Here is a 23,902-nt window from a genome sequence, read left to right as displayed (position 1 = left end):
ATTGGGGCATAATGGTGTACACCTATAATTTCAGCAACTTGGGAAGCTGAGACAGGAGGATTCCCATTTTAAGGCCAGCCTCAACCATTTAGAGAGACCATCAACAACATAGTGAGGTCTTTTATTTAAATTTATTTTAGTTTTGTGACCAAAAAAAAAAAAAGAAAAATTAAAAGGACTGGGAATGTGACTCAGTGGTAAGACACCCCTGGGTTTGACTCCCAGTACCAAAAAATAAAGAAAATATGTTGTCAATTCTTACAGCTCCTTGAACAGACTTGCTTCAGAAGAGTTCCAAACTGAGGCTGAATTAAGATGTCCCCCCAATGCAGAGCCAGTCTATAATCAGAGAATGAGTCTGCAGAGCCGCATAAGTGAGACCAACCAGTCCCTTAGTGCTTGTTTCAAAATGGGGAAACAGAACTGGAACAATTTCATCCTTACCTAAGACTGTTTAACTTTTCCCACCCTAAGATACTTGCTTCAGTTACATTTAGAAATTTCAGCTGTTTCTCCAACTTCCCACATTTTTTAAGACATACCATTCAGATTTATTTCAGTATCTTTAAATCTCTTGGAAGAAAATAACACGGTGGATGTGAAAGCATTTACAGACTCTGTGTGTCATGCTCATTAAGTGTTGGGATCCCTTTATGCCGTGAAAATATTAGAATGACTTCTAACAACAGCATAGTAACACAGGCCAGGGAGAACTTTACTTTTGTTTTGTGAAAAAAATAATACAACCAAATGAAAATGATTGATCAAAACAGTGAAAACCCTGTTCCCCTCTGAGAGCTGTGGAAAGAGCCTAATTTATACACATTCTTTTTATAGCTAATGTGCTAATTGACTCAGAGATAACACCTGTGTTCTTTATTTTAAAAAATATCACTGAAATCTGCATCTTAGTGAGATTCTAGGAAAGAATAGCAACAGCTGGCTCCACATCTGTGTGAATGATGTAGTGTGAAAAGGATTCTAAATATAGTTGGAATTTGAGTCAGATGTGATGTACTTCTGCACTGTACTACAGAGTATCATTTGAACCAGAGCAGAAGGAGCTTATCATTTAAATAACCTGAGTTTAAAATGATACAGCTTGCTGTGGAAAGTTACAGATGTTTACCTTAAGCAGTCTTTGATAGCTAACTTGAACTACAACTGGTACATTTCCACTTGCCCGGTGGAGAGAAAAGAGCACAGCAGAGCATACAGGTCTAAAAAGAAACTGCATTGGTAAAGAAGGGCTTTTACAAGAAATCCTCATCCCATTCAGCAGCTTAGGCTTGCTTCTGTTTTCTTGGTCTTTGAATTTTATAACACCTGCGTTATTAGCTCTCAGCATTTGTCTCCTCTGTTTTTCTGATGCTGTAACTGAATGCCACAGCATGGGTAATTTATGAAGAAATGTATTTCTCATGGTTCTGGAGGCTGGGAAGCGTAGTGTCAGCGTGCCAGCGTCTGGCAAGGGCCTCGTGTGGCATCATTCCATGGTGAAAGGCAAAAAGGCAAGAGAACAAGAGGGGGCTGAGCTCATTTTTGTAGCAAGCCACTCCCTTGATGATGACACTAATCCATTCATGAGTGCAGAGTCCTCGTCATCTAACAATGTCTAAAAGGTCCCACCTCTCAACATTGACATTAGGGATTAAGTTTCTAACATATGAACTTTGGGGGAGATAATCAGACCATAGCAACAATTATTGCTTTCTTCTTCCTTCCTTCAACTATTTCTTGAATGCCCACTCTGTATGAATGATTTTTATACCCTGAAGATCCACAGAAAAAGGAGAGACAGTTTACTCTCTTAGGGTTTTAAAGACTAAGTGATGATGGGCATAAGTACATTTAGATAACACTCTACTTATAAAACTCATAGTAGGATCTGGACATAGTAAGTATCAACTAATGAGAGCTATGTGTGAAAACAATACAAGGGTGTATAAAACCTCTAATAGTTACTGTTAATGGAGCACTTCCAGTATGCTAGGAATTCTTTATGTGTGTGCATGCGCGCACACATGCTTACACATTGTTGTACTTAATCATGACTGCATTCTGACAGTGCACATTACCCAGTTTATAGGTGAGGTGATTTAAGACCAGTGCAATTTATTTGTGCAAGGTTACATGCGTGGCCAAGTGACTGAGCCAGGATTTGCACTCAAGTTTGTCTTGACTAAAACTTGAGTCCTTAACCATGAAGCTATTCCTTGGAGTCTTTTCCCTTCATTCTCCATTAGCTGTTACCAACTTCTACCCTGAGGACAGTGCCAGCAGCAGCGCTTGTTTCCCACTCTCCAGTGCCCAGGAGATCTAATTTGCATTCCACTCTCAACACCCCACCTTGTTGCCTTTTTTCAGGGTCACAAGACTACCAAACCAAAAGGAATTAATCATCAGTGAAAGCCGAAGGTCTTTAATACTTTCTTTCCTTCACATTGGTATTCTTTACAGTGCTAACAACAAAAGTTATTCATATGAGTAGTCTCTTCCAGGTTTACTCATTTTTCAGAGACTTCAGATAATGCCTTAATATGTGCATTATACACTATATCTTCGCATCAAGCATTTTATTTTACAAGATACTTTGATGTCTTTGAACTTGCTTAAGTCTCATTGAGCCTTGCTACAGTGTCACTTCCCTCCATTTTTAGATGAAAAAAACAGTCCTAGAGCAGAGAAGTTGCCCAAGCCACTGGTTGATTTCTAGCAAAGTTGGGGCTCGAACACAGCTCTGACTCCTTTGTGTCCTAAGAATACCATGTTTCTATGGTGACTAATCACCTGATTAAGGGGCTATGTTTTATTGTTTCCCTGGAACTTGATGAGATGCTGACGGTGGGTGAACTTCCTCCAGTCTCTTTGTTGTGCCTCTTTCCTCAGGATTTTACTGAGTACCTGAGAGTCCTTCAGATCCATAAGGCATAGAAATTGTCTCCTGTTCTGTAGTGTCAGGGCAAGCCCCTTGTCCCTGCCTTGTGACTTTTGCTATGACTTTCCAGAGATGTCTGATCTGGGGACATACATTGCTTGACAGCTGTCCTGGCTGGCTTGCATTCATTGAGATGGATGACCTAACAAGGACATCTTTCTCCTTCAGAACTTTGTTCTTCAGTTACATCTTCTCGTCTTATCATTAGTCTGCTGGCTTTCCTCACAGCCTACAAAGCTGCTCAAGTCAGAGAGACACGGGAAGAGGTTGCCCTCTATCTGTGGGGTGCCTCTTCTCTCCCTTCTTCTTCTTCTTCTTTTTTTTTTTCCCTTTGCAGTACTGAGGATAGAACCCAAGACACTGCTTGGTAGACAAATCTCTACCACTAAGCTACATCCTGGCTATTATTATTATGATTTTGTTTTGCAACAGTCTAAGTTGTCCAGGCTGGTCTTGAACTTGCAATCCTCCTGCCTCAGCCTCCTGAGTGGCTGGTATTGCAGGTGTGTGCCACCGTGCCTAGCTTTCCTTCCGCTTCTTCAAAGAGTGGCCTCACTCCCCAGGGACCACTTTATCACTTCCATTCACTCCTCTGCCATGGCATTCTGATCTCTTCTACCACTCCTGTGAAGCCTCTCTGGAAAAATCTCCATGCCCTGAAAACTGCCCAGTTTTTCAGTCACTATGTCTCTGTGTCATTTAAAATTTTTGACTACTTAATGCTTCCAGAATCTCATTATTCCTTTCCCCATCTCTTTTGTGAGCTCCTTCTCAACTCCTGTGCCCACACTCACAATGGAGTAATTCAGGATTCTCTCTCCAGCCCTCACCCTTCATGCTACCTTTCATGGATCAGCTCCCACACTCGCCTCCTTGCTACTGAGCAGAAGTCCTCACCTTCGTCTTGTCTGTATTCCTCACCTGCCCACCTGGGCATCTCAGGAGGACTTCAGCACCAGCATGGCCTTTTTTCTTCTGAAATTAACTCGTTCTTCTGCAGTGCATAGATTATCCACTCAAGTAGAAAACCTGGGGTCATAATTAGACTAGCCGCCGCCTTTCACTCCCAAGTGATCACATTGCAGTTATTTGGCCTCTTAGGTATTCCTCAAGTCTTCTCAGTTGGACCTGATTCTTCTTCCTGTCAGTTTTCTTTACCCACATTCTTCTGTGTGTGTGACATGCTTCCCTCCCTTTTCCTGGTGTTGGTATATGCTGTTACTCTTCATAAAGACTTACTGAGGCTTTGTTGCCTCTTTCCATGTGTGTCCTTCCCAGTCTCCAGACCCTGCACATCTGCTGGCCCCACTAGGCTGGGTGTTTCTTTAGAACAAGTGCTACTCTTGAGCCTTCATTAGTCTCTGTGCTTCTAGGGCCTGCAGCAGTACCTAAAACTTACACTTAGTCATACTTACTCTCTAGAGTTATTAGAATATGTGAAAAGCTGTGGAGGAAAATACAGGCAGTTACCCAAAATGTCTCGACCCTGCAGCTGTTGGGGGCCATGGTGTTGAAATACAGACCCTCCCTACATCCCATCTCTGCCCTTTTTCTCAGTTTGTCTACTCCTGTTTGGACTCAGCTCAAGAGGGGTTAGATGTCTCTCATCCATTCTGCTGTCTCCTGCTTAGCACTCAAGGAGGGCATTATGGTTTCATGTCCTTGTTTTCTTTCCCGGTTAACTGGGAGCTCATTCAGGACAGAGACCAAGTTTTACTCCTCTTACATTCACAGTGCCTGGAGTAGCTCTCTACAACTGGAGTACACTTTAAAAGTAGTAGGTGTTGTGTGTGTGCTTGTTGTTGAATTCTCTAAAGCCTATCTCCTGCCAACCCACCACCCCCTGAATATAATGCTTAGGTTTCTGTTCTTGAGTAGAACCTTAGAGCCATATATTTTAGGTGAGTTCCAAAGCTGATATCTTCCATTAACAGTTGTTAATCAGAACAGCTAATCAATTACTGGGTTTAAATCAAAGCATTTATTATCAAAGCCTTTTTGTTTATAAGTACCAATATACCATTTATGATGATGATAATGATTATTTTCTGCCTTGAATATTAACTAGCCACAAAAGCTGGTGTACCATGTGATAGTATTTGTCATAGAGTTTAAAGAATGTTGGCTTTTGATATTTTGTCCTTGAGTGGAAATTAGTCTGCATTGTGAAATCACCAATGTAGAAAACAGGAAATTTCTAGGCAGGCACCTGAGAAGCATCATTAGAATTCCTAGTATTTAAATCCAACAGAGGTATTTTTATGACATTAATAGAATCTATTACTAGTCATGTTAATTAGAAATGTCTTAATTAAGACATAGTTGAAAGCAAAGAACACAAACACAAGGTGGCTTTAGCAAAAAGTAAAAATTTTTTTAAAAAGGTTAAAATAGGTGATAAATAGAGTTATTTCATGAGAAAAGGAACGAGAATCGGAGATGGGGCTCAACTTTTAGTCTTTCTCGGATCATAAAATCTCATCTGTACATCTTTTCATGATTTGCTTCTTTTGCTTTCAAACTAGCCTGGCTTTCTCAGCTTCTCCAGCCATTTGGCAGAAATAACTTCCTCATAGCACTCTGGGTTATATGTCCTCTTTCAGTTCAACTAAAGAACGCAGACTGAATTAGAATCTCTCAGTTCCAATTCTAGCCTCTCAGAAGAGAGAAGTTGGTTGGTTCGGCACAGATCAGAAATCCACTGTGGTCCAGGCAACTGTGTCAAGGAGCCAGAGCCACATGACAGAATACAGTTACCTTGGTATCCACCTGAAAACCACAAGGAAGTTCTCAGAGTGGACCCTCATGAACTAGACTGACTACCCCTCCCGCCATCCAGATCATGGAAGCAAAAAGAGCACAGTGTAGTAGCTCTCACACAGTAGACGGTAGATACAGACTTATTGCCTCTTTCGTCTACTAGACTATGCACCTTGAGGCTAAGTGCATCTTAAAAATTCACACTTAGAGCCTGCAGCAGTACCTGACCACTACAGGCATTCAGTAAATATTAATTGGATAAAAGAAGCAAATATAAGCCCTGCCTTTGTGGGAAATATAGTCTTGTAGTGCAAGCAAGCAGTAAACAAGTAAGCAAATAAAAAAAGCTCATGGGGGTAAGTACTAAGAAAGTAAAAAAGTAAAAAAGGGAGAGTCCAGGAACCAAGGATGTAGTCAAAGGTAGAACACTTGCCTAGCTTGTATGAGATCTGGGTTCAGTTCCCAGGGCTGCAAAAACCCGAGGGGTTTGGGAGAGGCAGGCAAAGGAAAGGTCACCAAACTAGAAGAGAAACTTTGAGAAAAGTAATTGATGGTGTCAAAACTCAAGGTAGCTGTACCTTTGCTTATTTATCCTGTGAGGCTAGAGACAGTAATCATGAATTATTCCATTTATAGTTCATTTTATTCATAATTTTAACACACACAAAAATTCTGGTGTACATTAAAATAAGGGTTACTGAAAGACTGTTATAGAAGATCATATAAAATTGTAAATACATGTCATTAATATTGGATCATATCCTTTCATTTTTATCTTCCAGTTTTAAGTCGATATGCATCTAGCCCAGAGCTTGATATAATTATAGAACAGTTCTCTGATGATGGCAAATAATTAATTAAGTGCACAACTCTGCAAGGAGTTTTGGGTTAAGATTACAAATGATAGAGTGAAAAATACACTCAGTAAAGGAGAGTCAGGCAGCATCATATCATACAACAAGAGGCTGTCGATATGATAGAAAAATTGTCTCCAATGATCTTAGTGATGGTAAAAGAAACTAGAGGAAAAGGAATCTAGGAAATGTGGTTTTCTAGAGTTATGTTAAGGTAGTTGCTGCCAGGATCCAACAGAGAACTATTCTGGAAGCAAGCCATATCTCTTTAATAGTAGTTAGCAGAGTTGTGTACCAAGCTTTATTAATTAGAGCAACTAACAGAGCTTCTAAAAAAACAAGTTCAAACTCCAGTGGCTTACAACTGTTGATTTTCCCTTTTGTAAAGTTCAGTGTAGATGAGTGTGGGGTGAGAGGTTGTTCTATAGGTTTTTCTAGGACCCAGGCTCCTTCCATCTTTTGGCTCCATCCTCCCCAAACCCCTCTATTTGAGCTGTTCCCTGCAGCGTGAGGGAGGTTGGGCCAGGCCTAGACCAGGAAGTGCACATCACTCAACCCACATTTTATTGGCCAAGATTGAATCACAGAATCACACTACCTCTATGGAAGACCAGACACATTATAGCTGGGGACCCAGGATGAAAAGGATATTAGTAAGTATTCTCAGTGTCTGCTATATGAACAGGATGGAAAGGAAAATAATGGGAAAAATTCTTTTGTATCCTCAAAATTTGAGATTGTTTCAAACAAGTTATCTGTCAAAAGGGAAGGGAAAAAAAAGGTAGTTAGAATTTAGGCGATGTCACTGAGAAGCCTCTACCACAGGTAGTATTGTCGTTCCCTGCTTCTCGCAGACTTGGAAAATCCAGAAGAAAATTAAGATCGTAATGATTCTGAAAAGTACTAATCTTCCCTTCCCTTCCAAAGGATGGTGAGGTGCCCTTCAAGCCTGTCATCATCTCCTCAGTGTTCTACAACGTGAAAAGTGAGCTCAGAACACTGGCCGGGCACACCTGACCAGCATCCCCTTTAGTCTGGTGCAGCACTTCCATGTAATCTCTTATTGTTGCTATAACAAATACCTGAGATAACCACCTTCTGAGAGAAAAGGTTTGTTTTGGCTTACAGTTTTGGAGATTCTAGTCTACAATTGGCCTTGTTGCTTATGAGCCTGTAGCAAAGTAGCACTTCATGGTGACAGTATGTGGCATAATAAAACCACTCACTTCATAGGCAAGAAGGAAGAGAAAGGAGCCCGGTCCCATGGTCCCCTTCAAGGGCACATCCCCAGTAACCCAAAGATCTGCGCTAGGCCTCACCTCCTAAAAGCTGTGTCACCTCCCATTTACATTGCCCTGGGAAGCAAGCCTTTGCCACAGGAACCTTTGGGGGACACTTCAGATCCAAACTATAAGCCAAGTATGGTTATGTATAGGTATTATACATACCTATAATCCCAGTGTCCAAACTGTAGCAGTGAGCCTCATCTCTGTTTGGAGACTCTGTAAATTTAAATTCTACTCTAATAATAGCTTATATTATTGAGCACTTACTATACCCTCTGCACCATACTAAGTACTTTATTTATACCCTTGCAAAAATCCTAGAGGCATGTGATATTATTCTTATTTTACAAATGGTAAAACTGAAGTATAGAGCTGTTAGTGACTTGCCCAAGGTTAAACAGCTAGTAAGTGAACGGCTCAAATGCACAGCCAGGCAGACCAGCTTCAGAGGTCATGTGTAGGAATTAACAAAACAGTCACCACAAAAGCCACGTGAGGATTTCCTGGCATTAAATACTAGGGAAATAGAGTGCTGCCCCACCTCATGCTCTCAGAGATCAGGTCCTTTAGTCCACTTAGAAGTAACCTCTGCCTAAGAAGTTTATCCAGGGAGATCTAAACTGGGCAATTGAATAGTGTGACTCATATTGTTATAACCAGAACTGGTTGGATTTGAAGGACTTTATCACATTTTAGATGCCTCAGATCAGATTGGTAGATGGCTGTGGTGGCGCAGACCAGCTTTCCCCATATACAATGTAGTGTGACTGACTCCTATGGATTAATTTTGAAGTTTATTTGAATTCAGTTCACTAGAAGGTGGTTGAGCATCTACTCTATGCAGTTCCATGCTAATTGTCATAAGGAACACAACCGGAGGGAAGCTTCCAGCACAGGCATTAGGAGAAGGGACAGGTGTACCTGCAACTTGAGTGAGGCCCTGAACATGAAGGCCACCTCTCAGGGCTGGAACCTTTAGTCGGTGGGCTGAACACTGAACACGGGGAATGATGATGGCCCGAGGACCCCTTGTTGGACAACATGCTTCCTCCTCTCCGATGTGCTAAGATTCTTTTGTACAACAGCTTTATTGTGATGTATTAACATACCACACAACTCACTCCTTTAAAGTCTATGATACTTTGGGGGTTTGTGTCTTCAGAGCTGTGCTCTCATTACCACAATCAATTTGAGAACATTTTCAAAAAGAAACCCTATATCTTTAAGCATTCACTTCCCATTTTCTCCCAAGCTCCCCCAGCCCTAGGCAACCACTAATCTACTTTCTGTCTCTATAGATTTGCTGTTTGGAACTTTTTGTATAAATATGCATGTGGTCTTTTGTGTCTGGCTTCTTTTAACTTAATGTAATGTTTTTGAAGTTTGTCCACGTTGTAGCATGTATCAGTACTTCATTCCTTTTTAATACTGTAACAAGATATACCACATTTTATTTATCTCCTCATCAGCTGATGGTCATTTGGCTTGTTTCCATCTTTCGGCTGTTATGAACAATGCTGCTGTGAACATTCATGTACAAGTAGACATGTGCTTTCTTTTCATTTCTTGTGATATTTATCTGGGAGTGTAATTGCTGGGTCATATGGTAACTCTATGTTTATCCTTTTTAGGAACTGCCAGACTGTTTTCCAAAGCGACTGCACCATTTTACATTCCCACCAGCAGTGTGTGAGGGTTCCAATTGCTCCACGTCCTCGTCAACACTTGTTATTATCTGTCTTATTGATTATAGCCATCTTAGCGGGTGTGAAGTGCTATCTCCTTTTGATTTGCATTTCCCTGATGGGTTAATATTGTAATATTTATTTTGCTAACTAAGGCAGAAGTTTTAATCTTGTACTTTTATATGGATACTGTCTTAAATGACCAGATCAACTTTCTCAAAACCATAGCTCTGTACAAGACAAATGCCATTATTTATGGGATTAGAGTTATAGCTGGAAAAAACTCAAGGTAAATGATTTGGAGTTAACAATACACACTCACCTGGGAGGTGGGTTTTGCAGTGAATTCACTCACAGTGTTCCAGGGCTTTTATCTGAGTTGCTCATGTACTATTGTATGACATTTACTGGATAATCCAGACAGCACTTCGATTAAATCCACAGTGTGATGTCACCCAGTAAGCACTTGAAAATGGAGATGCATGTCTCTTCTGGTTTTATCAGTCAAGATTAGAAGTGGTTCACAGCACAGTGAACTTTTTCTCCTGTGTTCTGTCAGTCTGTGTTTCATTGTGGGCCAATAATCTGTCACCTGAAACTACTTAAAATAGGTTGGGCTTTCTTGAATGTTGTGTTGCTGTGATGACATCGGATCTTGGCTGCAGAAGAAGGGAAAGAACCTTTCTTTGACTTTTGGTTGCCTCCATACCTCTTGTTTCCAGTAACTGCACTGCCACTTTTAGCCCTTAGCTTATATTTCTAGGCTGTTCTCTGTACTAGTTGTACCTTCCATCTCTTTATCTTTTGGAACTCCTACTCTGGTGATCTTTGTGTTTCTGACAAAGAAAGAAAATTGATACAGGACTTGGAAGGTATCAAGAGTTTCATCTTCTTGATTTCACCAGCCACAGATATGTAAAAAGAGCCTCCACAGCTGGGTACAGTGGTGCACGCCTGTTATCCTAGTGACTTAGCAGGCTGAGGCAGGAACATTACAAAGTCAAGGACAGCCCAGCAATTTAGCAAGACCAGGTCTCAGAATAAAATAAAAAGGGCTGGGGATGTAGCTCAGTAGTAGAATGCCACTGGGTTCAATCCCAAGTACCCGCAAAAGAAACAAATAAGTAAAATAAAATAAAATAAAAAGAACATCTACAAAGGCCAATTTGATGAGAAAAGAAAACTTTAGCAGAATTCAGAGGATGCATTCTTCAGACAGGGACTCATGATCCCTCAGAAACCTCCCCCAGAAAAGAGACCTCAGCAGACTACTCATGTTTTCCGACCCATACAGAGAGCCAGGTGCAGATCCAAGTTCTCCTTCTTGGGCTGTGACCTCCTTCCTTCAGGTAACACAACTGGGGGAGGGCCTAAGTGGGACAAAAGAAGAAAAGAGAAGAATCAAGAGTTGGTGATTCATCCATTCATACCAGGTCACCATACGCCTTCTGCATTATTTGTTCCCTAACTTTTAATGTGGATTCATGTGGCTCAGTTGGGGAATGGTTGAAAGGAATAACTAGGTTTATAGGAAGTGTTTGAATCATGTCTCTCCCAAAGTAAAGGGAAACAGCATCTTCATTTAGTTACAAAGCTGGATTTGTTTGTTAAGTTTTAGTCAGTTCTCTTTTGAGCATTTTGTTAATTAAATATTATTTTGGATGAAATGTCAGTATATCATGATGCCATAATAATGGCTTCCACACTGAGGTTCTGAACTACTGAGTAGTCCTGCTCCACGTGCCTTCAGAATATCAAAGGACTAAATAATATTTATTGAGGTACTAATAGGAATTATAGTTTAGATTCTATAGTTGAGTAATAGCATCTCCCAGTTTCTATTAATACTAAAAAAAACAAAAGTAAGCATTTACTGGGCATTTACCGTGTGCTGGGCATTGTCCCGATAACCTACACAGATTCTCACTTAATTCTTTCCCTCACCCTCTGAACTAGGTACTGTTTTCATCTTCATTTTACAAACGGAGGTTTAATGAACTATGGTGCTCGCTGTATGCAGAGCTCACACCTTAGCTCCCCCAACCCATGTTCAACTTCCCCTACAGGCATGGCATATTTAGTAAAAGGCTGTCCTTTCTTCTGTGTCACATACTAGAAATGGGAGGAAGTGGCATGAGAGAACAGATATGCAGGTTTGTGTGCCTGAGAGGGAGCGTACCCTAATAGGGATGCAAATGAATTTTGCTCTGATGAATTTTACTCTCCTAGGACTCCCCCACCTCGTGGTAATTTTTACAGCAGCTTTGAATGTTTCCTTGCAGAGAAGCAAACTCAAGGCTCTTTATTCATGTAAAGAAAAAAAAAAAAAAGTCAAGCCAGTTGTAGTGGCACACATCTGTAATCCAGCGACTGGAGGCTGAGGCAGGAGGATGGCAGGTTCAAGCCCAGCCTGGACAATTTAGTAAGGCCCTGTCTCAAAATGAAAAATGAAAGGCTGGAATGTGGCTTAGTGGTAGAGCACCCTGAGTTCAATCCCCAGCACTGGGGTGGAGGGGTGGTAGGGATGGTCAAGTTGCACTTACATGGAACAAACGTGAATCAGAGGATTTTTTTTTCTATTAAGAAATTAGAATAAAAAGAATGTTACTTATACTGATTTCCTTATTTTGCAGAGAAAATACAGAGTATATTTAGAAATTCAGGGCTTATTTTCTTTCTCATTTAGAAACATGAAGTTATTCATAGTTACTTATCCAATTAAACTGTTAGATCATTTCACTGGGCCATTTTACTATGATATATCCTGAAAGCAGTGAATCAGGTAACACCTCTTTCGCATATTCACTCAAAAGCAAACCCATTTTTAGTAACCTGTGTTTCTGCTTTCATGCTTTTCAGTTAAGGTAAATGTGCATGCCTACAAAAATGCCTGGCCAAAAGGTGGCTCTGGAAGCCAGCAGTCTTCTCCAGTACAAACGAGACTCCCTGGAGCTTACCACAGCCCATCCTTCCCTCCCCTGCAAAGGTCATTCTTTAATCTGCTCTGTGAAAATCTTCACCAGGTATTCATTTTGGGGACAGGCAGCCTATTCCAATGTTCTAAATGGTGGAGATGATTTCCTATGTTTGGCCAAATTTTGTGTTAAGACTTCTTCCACCCCAGCTTTTCTTTCTGGAATGAGACACAGAGTGGAATAGCATAATTAACATACACTTATTGATTACTTCCAATAGGCAAAACAGTTGTGAAAGGTATCAGAATGTAGATGTGTATGCTGTGTGACATTAACCCTTATGTGGCAGAATAGCATGGACTTTGAAGTCAGATAGTTGCAGAAATAATGCTGACTGCCTGCCAGGCAGTGTTGCAAGCACGTCAGATAAGTTACTCATTGGTCCTGACCACAGCCCTCCGAGGTGTGTACTGTCATGTTCCCATTTCACAGATGAGGAAACAAAGTTATGAAACTCGTTCAAAGTCCGGGTCAGTAAGTGTGAGAACTACTGTTTGAAGTCAGATGTTCTGGCTGGTCTCTTGGCTCCTGGGACTCATGGCCAAAGCTGCACCTATTAGCCAAGTGAAGGGGACGTGTGTGTTATGGTGATCGCACATCTAGTTCATCTATGGATTTCTTTTCATTTTGTTTTTTTGTTGTTGTTTTTTCCCCCTAAGTTTAGGCCCCACCCAGAATTTCTGATTCATTCAAATACTCTGTGGTATGTGGTTTGTTGTCACCAATTTGAGACTCGTGTCAACATTGCTTCAGAATAAGCAGGGTGGTTTTTAAATTAATCTTCTTGATAACTACATAACTCAGTGCAGTGTCAGTCAGCATGAATAGGATTAAGTTTGGGGTGATATTGAAGAGTCTGACTTCATAATCCCATAGCAGTTGTTTCCCGGGATACTTAAAACATACTTCCTTGCTCCATGTATTGCTGAAATATTTATCTGCGTATATACCCAGGGTAGCACATTTCAGGAAGAGCTGATGCCAGTAAAAAGGAATGTTATTATTTTCCTCTATATTGATAGTTTCTTTGCTGTGACCCAGTGAACTTTCTGAAAGTAAAACTTTCATGTATTTATAACAACACCTACAAACATTTTGCATATTTAGGTCTGTACTTAGTGGTACTCACGAGGTTATAAATATTCTAGTTGATACAGGTTTCTCATCCCTAAGTCTCTGGATCAAGAGGAGATTATTTGTCAACATGCTACCTTCTGAAAGTTAGAGGGGCCTCCTAAGGAAAATGTAATTACTTCTTTAATGCATTTATTTAATGAGAATTTGGGGCAGTTGATTTTACTGAGATTAGTTAAGGAACTTTTGACTTTTAGAAAGAAAATGTTATATAGTTTGAGAACTGTTATCCTGACCATATAATTTTGGCTTTTGTGAACTAGAACTGGGTTACTATATTTTAGATGCCAGTCCAAGTCAGATCCAAGGTGATAAGGCAGATTAGAGATCTGAGAGGCTGTGGAGTCTCAGTAGGGTGGCACTGTTCCATTCAACAGTCACTTATCAAGCTTCTCTAATTCACTAGACACCTGGGATGCACACATGGAAAGGTTATTGTCCCTGCTCTCAAGTGTACATCTGTGAGGTCACTGGGGTAGACAGGGATGCAGTGTTCAGCAAGTGTTAGAGAGGAGGAAGATCCAAGGTGCGTTGAGTAGACAGAATAATCACTTACCCTGGCCTGAGGAGGGGACAGAAAGGTGATCACGGGGGCTGGTCTGCAAAGGCTCCCTGAGGAGGGAGTAGAGTGCTGAGGTGAGTCTTTGAGGACTGGTTAGTACTACCAAGGTGAAGAATGGGTGAGAGAACATTCTAACTGGGCTATCATGTCAGCTCCCAGTAGTGACCTGTCTGACCCACTGACTTCCAATCCTGTCATTATTTGACCTTAAAAATTACTTCTGTATCACAGTAATTAGCTGGTTTTATGAAGTATTACTTAAAGGAAATGAAACATTTGGGCTTTGACTTTTTGTCCCTGAAATGAACAGTGCCTGTGACCATTTCTCCTGGCCTCCTCCATCACAACTTGTCAGGGTTGGCTCAGGAATATGCTAGAACCCCAGCTACTCAGATCAAAGAGAAAGGGAGAGGGGTGCTAAGGAAAACTGCCTCCTTGTGGTTGGCATCCAGAGGAAACTGTAAAGCTGGTGGCAGTCCTAGTGAACAGAATCCCGAGGAGTTACTGAACATGATGATTTCCTGGCCAGAAGTAGCAGGTGTCAGTGGTTCATGGTATCTAGCTCATGTCACTTCCTAGCTCAGTGACCTTCAGCAAATTAGCCTCTTAATTCTTGGTTTTCTGCTCTAAAATAAGAATAAAAACAGTATACCCCACTACCCTATGAGGCTGAGGGTAGAGTGTGAGATGAAATTAACTTATTCATGGGAAGCATGTGGAACAAGGTATTAGCTACTAGGGGACAGAGTCCCAGTTCCTTCAGAAGGGGCAGGCAAGATTTCAGGACCTCTTCTGCCACTACTGAACTCCAGGTCTGCCCAAGATTAGTTTACCACACTAGGCAGTGTGTTTTTTGCTTGCATTGCATGTGCACCAGGGATAGATGAGAGGAATCAGTCCATGCAAAGACCTGATGTGGGAGCCTGTGGGGAGGTCCCCTTGGAAAGGGGAAGGAAAGTAGGAGATGACATCAGAGAGCTGATAAGGGGCAGATGGCACAGGGCCTCCCAGGCCATTTGAAGGAGTTCAGCTTTTACTTGGTGCTCAGCAGGAAGTGAAATTGGGAGAAGAATGACAGCAACTACTGCTAAGTGCTTGACCTGTGTTTTCCGATTTAATCAGATAGAACGAGCAGATTAGAACACTGATGTAGACCAAATGACACTGTCCCCAGAAGGAAGTTGAGGTGAAAGGGGCTGGGGAGCTTATGGGGCAGTATTTGATCCTAGATCTGTGTGACTTCTTATCATCCTATAATTTAGTGAGTATAGGGATGTGCTTGCCACCAGATTGGGTGAAACAGACTAGTTGTAGACTCCATTTGACCACTCTGTAAGACCCCTGCTCAGGAACTGGATAGGAAATTGGTGCCTATGCATTCAAACGACTCTGAAAATCAGGAACAAAAAATCTTGGATACATCACACAGGTATTTTTCCTGGGGCACAAAGCAGATAAAGTGTTCAAGAGCTGAAGCTTCTCACCTCCAGCATCTCTATTTTTCAACTGAACACTATAAATGCTCACTGTTCCAACATTTTGAAACACCAATGTTGCTGAATGCTTTTTTAAGGGCAGGATAGAATCAAAGGCCAAAATATGAAAGGTTCAGTTTCCTGTTACTGACCACATAGAGAAGAAAACGAGCCTTCAGAGCAGCTGCCTGTACCTATAAACCTGTGCTCAGCTCTGACACAGAGGAGCCTATGGGAAGGGTCAGGCTCCTTACTCTGGGAGATATTGTTCTGAACTGAATGGACACCCCCAAAGTCAAGTTGCTTGATCAAAACCAAACCAAGGTGTAGAACATGAAAGTCAGTCAGAAGTCTAATTGAAAATAAGTTAATTCATTTTTCAGGACCAAATAAACTGGACCTGCCCAGTAATCTTTTTAATTCATACTTAACTAATTTGAAATTTGTGATGACCATTGAAGGAGCTGAACTATAAGGCAGTTTTATAAATTAACTGTCTACTATTTGCAAAGTGCACTTCTGGGTACCAAAAAATGCAAGGATAAGTGGCTTCTGTACCCTCTTAACTGTGTAGGAGATGCAAGTAATTTAAAAGTACTTAGGGTGCACTGTACTACCCCGTTGGCTATAGACATCCATTGCTATTGTACACAACTGAGTAAGCTGTATACTTAGCAAAAATGGAGAGAGAAAATTTAAATGGTGCAGGTAATTTCTATGTAGCATTTTCACACTGAGCATGAGATGAGAGAGACCAACCTGCTGTTCCCTCAGGTGGCCTCAGCTTCCATGCCACACTCACAATGTAAAATATATTGCATCAAGTGTGATTTTTAAAAAAATTTTTATGGTACTGCGGATTAAACCCAGGGGCACTGAGCCACATCCCCAGCCCTTTTTATTTTTTATTTTGAGACGGGGTCTCACTAAGTTGCTTAAGGCCTCACTAAGTTGCTGAGGATGGCTTTGAACTTATGATCTTCCTACCTCAGCCTTCTGAGTCATTGGGATTACAGGCGTGCACCACCAAACTGGCAAGAAGGAGAAATTGTCCATCTAATATGACCCAAGGTGCATATCAACTACTTCTTGTGCTGGCCAAAGAAGCAACATCCTTTCCAATCCTGGCTGTGTTTGACCTTTCTAAGAGATGGTTGGATTGGCTTTGACTTCTATGAGATTTTCATCCTGTACATTGACACCAGTTTATTCTCTACCTAAGACATAAATTCATCACACTGACAAGATAAACAGACTTGTCAGTGATAATAAATCTGACAGATTCAGACCATGGACAAGTTATTTGACTTCTATTTATAGCTAATGATTAACCTCTTTATTTTTAGAAAAATCTATACAGCAAAGATACTTTCCAAGCTTTATTGGCATAGTTGTGATGATTAAATGAATAATAAGGGAAGATTCTGGCAAGATATTTAGCATATTAAGTGGTAGCTGCCAACCCAGTCCTAGCAGGTGTGGATGTAGGTTTTACCTGTGGCCGGTTTTTAGGCAGAGGAACGATGTGGAATAGGACTTTGGTGTGCCTGTGATGTATGGGCTGAAGGATAGACCTGGAGCAAGGAAACGAGCTGGCAGGTAGTTTCCGTGGTTTAGACAAATATGAAGGCCTCGGTGAAGGTAATGGGTGGAGAGGAGGAATCCAGGTTTGGGACTGTTACCAGCAGAACTGCCAATTCTTGGGGACTGTGGTTTAAGAGACAGTGGGAAGAAGTTCAGAAGTGAAGCATGGCTTTTGGTTTTCCAGCCTAGGGGGTTAAATGACAGAGATACTGAATTCACTGGTACATGGAATAATAAAAAGTACTTTTTTATGGCAGTCTGAAATCATATACCTGTCACTGAGCTAAGGTGTTTAATACATTATTTGATTTAGTCACGGCAACCTTAGAGAATAAGCAGAATCATCACCATCTAATTGTACTGAAAATCTAAACTCAGAGGTCCAAAGTCATGACTAGTCAGTGTCTACCTAGGACTTGAACATGGATTTGTCTGGAAGGCTCCCTTTAAACCACTTCAAATAAATAAGCCTCTCTCTGGAAGAGGGGAAATGGAATGGAGACAGGACAGAAAGAAAACTTAGTTCTGGAGACTGTTTGAGTTGCTCATGTCAGCCTGAGATATCTAGAGGGCAGTTGGAAAATCAGATCTGTAGCTCAGGGAAGGGCTGAGGAGCCACGTGAGGATCTCTGCACTTCAGTTTTCACATCTGTAAAGTGAGGAAAATAATAGTACCCCTGGTTCTTAGGGGTCCCTAAGGAACATAGAAGTCAGTCCGTGTAAAGCACAAGGGCTGTAGAGCAGGAGTTGGGTGTTAGTGTTGCCTCTCTTTGATGCCATTCCATACAACAGCATGTTCAGATGTGGACACTGCTGGCGAGGACAGATTCATTCCACCCACTGCCAGTCACATATACGCCAGCTCTCCTCTCGCTGAATGTGGAGGGAGAGGTCCAGCATTTGTCTCTTCTTTTAACATTGAGGATTCCTGGCCCGTGGTAGAACTGAGTGATAGTTCCTAGTCTGTAGCTTGAATTTGACTATCTCCTCTGTAAAATAGAAGCCCCGTCCTTCCAGTCCCTCTTCATTCCATGTGCAGTGCTGTGTTTAGAAACCCCCAGTCTGGGAGGACAGTGGAAAGCATGGCTTAGGATGCCAAGGAGGCCAGGTGACTGGGCAGCCAGCTCTCCCCTGGTTTCTACTCCATAGTGTGCCCTCAGATCAGAGGGGAATATGATTCCTTTCTCCCTAGCTGAACCTTTCTGCCAGTCCTGTTGAGCTGCCACTTGGAAGATCCTGGTTGACATCTCCTGGACTCTTTTTTCTCTGGTGACAGCAAAGATCAAATTCTGGATTTTTAAATCCTGGTAGGGGCTGGAAATAGTTGGTTGTGCCTCATTGTGAAGCCATCTCATCTCCCTCGCAAGCACCTCTCTAAATTTGCCTAGAGATCTTGGGATACCTGCCTCTTCCAACAGGCAGAAGTGTAGATTTGATGTTGTTAGTGGAAGAAACCCTTCTTGGACCTCTCCCTGAGGCCCCACGAGTAGAGTTATAAGGACTCTGCTGAGCAAGCAGCAGCACAGTGGGCTCCATGGAGATGTGCCAGCACTAGTTTGCCTCAAGTGCGCACCGAGGGCAGACAGCAGCACTCTGTGAGCTGGATCCAGCCCACAGATGTGTTGGCTTTGGCCCACACAGTTGTGTATTACATATATCAATTAGTTGCAACATACAATAATTGGGAGGTTTCACATTAAAATCAGCATTTCTAACTTTTTTTTTTCAGTATTGTCTCTGACCATGTATCCTCTGACCACATGCAAACAGTCTGCCCAAATGAGATGGTGGCCCTCCTTTCCACTCTACCTTGCCACAGCCTCCACCTGGCCAAATCCTATTCACATGTTCATTTCCTAGCCTTGAAGGCATGAGAGTTTATAAACCTTCCCACAGAGCCCTGTGCTATTTCTCTGCAATATAATCCCAAATGAAAAGCAAAAATTCTTCTCATTACACTCTCTGACCTAGTTTTAACAAGGTGCTGAATAACTAAATCTCAAGCCTTTGCTATTGATTTAAAGAAAGTAAAGCATTCTTTTTGTCATTTATTTCAAAATCAGAGTTGAAGTTTATCCTCGCCTGATATTCCTGAGTCAGAGAAGTCTGCTTCCTTTGACCCTCTTTATGGTAGCGTTTTTTGCTGTTCTGGTTTCTTCCAGCAATACAGGCCAAACTGCAACCTGCAGTCTGACCCTCTGGCCTTGTCCTTAGTCATCTGCTTTTGGCTGCAGGTAGATTGAGGTTGTAGTTTATATCTGGGGAAGGAAGCATGGAGATACAGAGGGGAAACAAGACACGTGTTTCTCTTCGAGAATGGAAAACTGTCCTGAGGCCACGTGATACACAGGCAGCATGCCCAAAAATATTTGCAAATTATTTTTTATTAAGCATTTTTTGAGTTGTAGATAGACGCTGTACTTTTTTATTTTATTTATTTTTAATGTGCTGAGGCGCGAACCCCCAGTGCGTCCCACATGCTAAGCAAGCGCTCTCCCATTGAGCTCCAGCTCTAGCCCCAGATCATTTTTATTGTGAAGCTGTTTGCCTCCTCCTTTTTTTTAACCAGCTGCATGGCCAGCCCCCTCCCCCAGGCTCTTCAGCCCACCCATTTGGGTTAGCATGCCTCACTTAGTGAAATCTGCCCCAGCCCGAATTCTTGCCCCTTTGTGCCATGTCTTTACTCTGAAGATGAAAGGGGAAGTGCATTTCTGTTGCCTCCTGCTAGCCACTTGCGGGCAATTTGAGCATGAAAACAGGAGCCAGCATGCAGTGCTCCCTGAAGGAATTGTGTTGTGGAGGCACAAAGTGGAGTGATCGCTGGGTGGAAGTGTAACCAGCGTACAGTTCCTTAAACACCTTGGGAGCTTGGGGCCAAGAGTCACGGCATTGTCATCATTGTTTCTCTTTACCATAGATACGTTTTATTAATTTGTTCAAATTCCCATGGCTCCAGTTTCACATGAGGTCGTGGACTTCTCAGTCAGAAAGTTTTTAGCAGCTTTGGTAGGTCTGAAATTTCAGAGTATTGAGCAAGGCCTACACTGAGCTGCAGCATGATCTAATAAGATTGGACTGTCAAAACAAGAAGCACCAGTCTGTGGTTCAAAGGTTTTTAAGAAGGAAATTCGAAGCTCAGCTGTGAGAACCTCAGAAAGATCATAAAATATGGAGGATGGAAGCCGATTTCCTTTTCATTTCTACTGTAATAGATGGGACACTTGTTGTATATTTAAACAGAGACACTGAAGTGGAATGAGATATGATTAAATAGAAACAATAGATTGTATCTTTCCTTTCTATTGGGAAACTCTAATCGGTTGTGTAATTAGTAGGGTGAAGCATCAGAAAAATACTTGAAACATTTTGTTAAAGCCCTGAAGGGCCCTCAGGGAGACTAGCTCCAAAATGTCAAAAGAGACCATCCATAACTCAGACCAAGTTAGACAGGAAGGAGTTGCATTCCCAGCTCACCAGCTGTGTGATTTGGGGCAAGTTATTTAACCTTTTTTGCTCTTTTTTTCTCCCCAAAATGAGAATTGGGACATTATAGGATTGTCATGGGGCTTCAAAGAAATAATGTGTGCAGAACGCTTGGAGCCGTGCCTGGCATCCAGTGAGTGCCCAATAAATGATCCCAGCAGCTATTAGGTAACATGGAAATGTGTAATCGCCGTGTGGGATACTCAAAACAGTCTTCAAAATGAAAACCAGAGTCACAGATAGTTTTATTTCTGTTTTCCGTAACTACATTTAATCCCCAGTTCCTTTAAGCTCCTCTCATTTTTCTCTAGTGTCCCTAGAGTATCTGGTAGTTTCTTGCTCGCCTTACCATTCTCACAAATAAATGCTCAAGACTAAATCTCAAGGAACGTTTAGGCTGGTGCTGGGGCTGAGTCACTATGACCTGCCTGGGCTCCTAGGTTACACTCCTTCCCCTATTCATTTATTGAAGTGTGTATTCGCATCCTACGTCTTGCTGGATTACAATGTAACCATTAACAAGATGTGTGTACGCAATGCCTATGTGTGTAATCACTTGTAATAAAACATCAATAAAGAATATGGTTTATTGATGAATATATAGAGACTATAAGGGAAAAACTCAGTGCTAATGGTGATCTCACTTTTAATATGTTAGATAACTACTGCAAATGAAACCTAAATGATTTTATCAGATAAATGGGGTCAAAGTTACACTGCTTCAGTTACTGCTTTCGAACCATCTCTCTGTGACTTGGGAAGATTTTGTTCTGGGGACGCTACCAAGGCATTGGCTCTGGCCCACTGGCAGAGGACTTTGATTTGTGCATCCACAGCTAAAAGCAGAAGCAGGTAATTCCCTTCTTCTACCAGATAACAGAAACCATCAAGGAAACCACTCTCCCCAATTCTAGATGGAATTAGACACCAACTAAGAATCCTCTTTAGCTTCATTCTTTGCTTCCTTTAAAATCCAAAATCCCTGTAGAAGTCTGATAAAAATGCACAAATTATTTGATGTTTCATTTTTCTCAAAAAATCTTCAAAGAAGGGAAATCTTCCGGTCACCTTGGACTTTGAGAAACATAGTCAATAAAAACATTTTATTTGCTCCAACATAGTTATGATGTCACTAGAAATTCTTGATAAAGTTGTCAGCATGAGTATGCTGTTCAACTAATAAGCCAGGCTTTCTTCACGGAGTGTTGTGCAATAGATGAGCATTTCCCCTTTCTTTCCTGTAAATTGTAGCTTTCCTGTGATTAGCATTCACAGTGCTCTCCTGATTAAGGAATTGTCAGCTGAAACCATCAGGGATTTCCCCTTGACTGTTTTGGAAACAATCTGAAGAATTAAATGTGTTGCTTGGAAATTAAGAAATTTGGAATAATTCATGTGAACCTAAATGTTGAAACAGAGTCAAGAAGTTATTGTTGAGAATAAGATAATATAGGGTCACAGAGGAATCAAACAACTTTAGAAATAATTAACTCAAACATTTAATAAACTTTAATGACTTTGCTCCATGCTTTTCAGAAGATTTATTTGTTATATTTTAAGAACTAAGCTGACAGAAGCATTAAGATAACATTTCAGTTGTTTGGAAAGTCATTTTTAAATTTAATTTTTTTAATTACTTGGGGTTAATAAAAAAAAACGTTTTTATAAATCCTTGTTGCATCCACGGTGCCACTGGAACATGGATGGGAGACTGGGGTAGTGGCAAGTATGCTGTTCAGAGCAAAGGAAAGAGATCCGTTCTAATTGCAAAGGGTATGTATGTACTGAACTTCCTTCCCAGGGGCAGGATGGGTGGAGTGAGCAGGAGACAGCTGGTTGGTGTGATAAAGAATGAGGGGTCTGTTCAGGAAGAATGATCAGAAAAGCTTTGGAGGAAGTGAATTTACAGTTAAACTGAAGAATCAGCATGGATCAAGCACATGGAAGAGCTCAGCAAGTACAAAAGGGGGAGGGGGGGAAGCACATGCAAAGGCCCTGGGGCTGGACTGATTTAGTGTTCAAGAAGGCAGGTGGAGCTGGAACATAGGAGAGGAATTGTGGGGCAAGACCTGAAAAGCAGGGAAAATTACAGGGAGAAACAATTTGCAGTTGGGTTCATTTACGGTTTCAGAATTATCCTAATTCTAAAAATGATACGTGTGGAAAACACCTTAAAGAAGTAGGAAGGGCCTATCTGTCGGATCTGAACCTGCTGCATGCTCCATATTTGTATTTGAAAACATGGGACTACTGTTGGTAACTCTTAAAAAGAGAAGGACCTCATGACTTGTCAGCTACACCTCTTTTGTTGTTAACTTCCACATAACAAAAGATACTTAAAAATGATGTCCTCAAATCAGTCATCTTGTGACATCTCTTCGCCATCCCCCTCAGCCCCAGCATATGTGTTAAACATGTCTTAATGGTTTCTTATACCCCTCATTTCTCCATGGATGAAGGACAAAGCATGGTGACAAAGAAGGGTAACTTTTTTTTTTTTAATTAAAAACAAAATCAAACAAACTTTTAAAAAAAGAAACACTTTTCTTCTCTCAACAGGTAGGAGAAACTAGCTTTGCAAAACAAAATGAAAAAATTAGAGGAAACCCAAATGATAGATCTGAAATCCAGGCCACCAGCTGATGTGACAAAATAATGTCTAGAAACTGCTGATGCTTTCTTTCTTTTATCCTCCAACCACCTAAAAAGCTCCTGGGCAGCATGAGCAACTTCCAGGGCATCCAGTGCTTCCAGGATAGTTATTTAAAACAATGGGAAGAGAAAAAGACTGACGTGTGGTCCTCAAAGACTGGTCATCAGATAAGATAGCAAACATGCAGAGATTAGAGCTGGGTAGATGCAGGAGATGATTTGTTCAAGATAATTTAGCAACCAGAAGCAAAGTGCATAATGCTTAAGTGGATATGGGAGAAGCAGGCCAGGTCCTCCCTGCCATTAAAAGCTTATGCAAATCCCATAAATCAGTAATGTGCTTTTGAGGTTTGCAGTTTCCTTTTTAAAGAACCTTGCATTTTTAGATTCTCAGCCACTCTGAAAATAACCAAACCCCGATGGAGGTGGTTAGCCAAGCATTTTGCTTTCCACCTCTGCAAGTGGGGCAGTGGTCCCGGCAGGAGCTTTCTTTCTTAATGGCACGTGCTATAGG

General features: G+C 41.4%; 1 protein-coding gene across 3 annotated transcripts in view; it reads left to right on the top strand.

Annotated features, from left to right (window-relative positions):
• The window catches only part of Nsmce2 (NSE2 (MMS21) homolog, SMC5-SMC6 complex SUMO ligase), a 223,707-nt gene that overhangs the window by 158,197 nt on the left and 41,608 nt on the right, over positions 1-23,902 (top strand). Inside the window, exon 5 of one of the 3 annotated variants that reach the window (XM_071602130.1) lies at positions 9,470-19,315. The exons of the other annotated variants lie outside the window; for them this stretch is intronic. Coding sequence (XP_071458231.1) covers positions 9,470-9,471 — 2 coding nt within the window. The 3' untranslated portion in view covers positions 9,472-19,315. Of the gene's footprint in view, positions 1-9,469; positions 19,316-23,902 lie in introns of those variants that run through there. 3 annotated transcript variants of the gene reach the window in all.

The sequence above is a fragment of the Marmota flaviventris genome, chromosome 15 (assembly GCF_047511675.1).
Source record: "Marmota flaviventris isolate mMarFla1 chromosome 15, mMarFla1.hap1, whole genome shotgun sequence".
In the NCBI taxonomy this organism is placed as follows: domain Eukaryota; kingdom Metazoa; phylum Chordata; class Mammalia; order Rodentia; family Sciuridae; genus Marmota; species Marmota flaviventris.
Note: the sequence above shows the minus strand (reverse complement) of the source record. Positions and strands in the feature narration are given on the sequence as shown.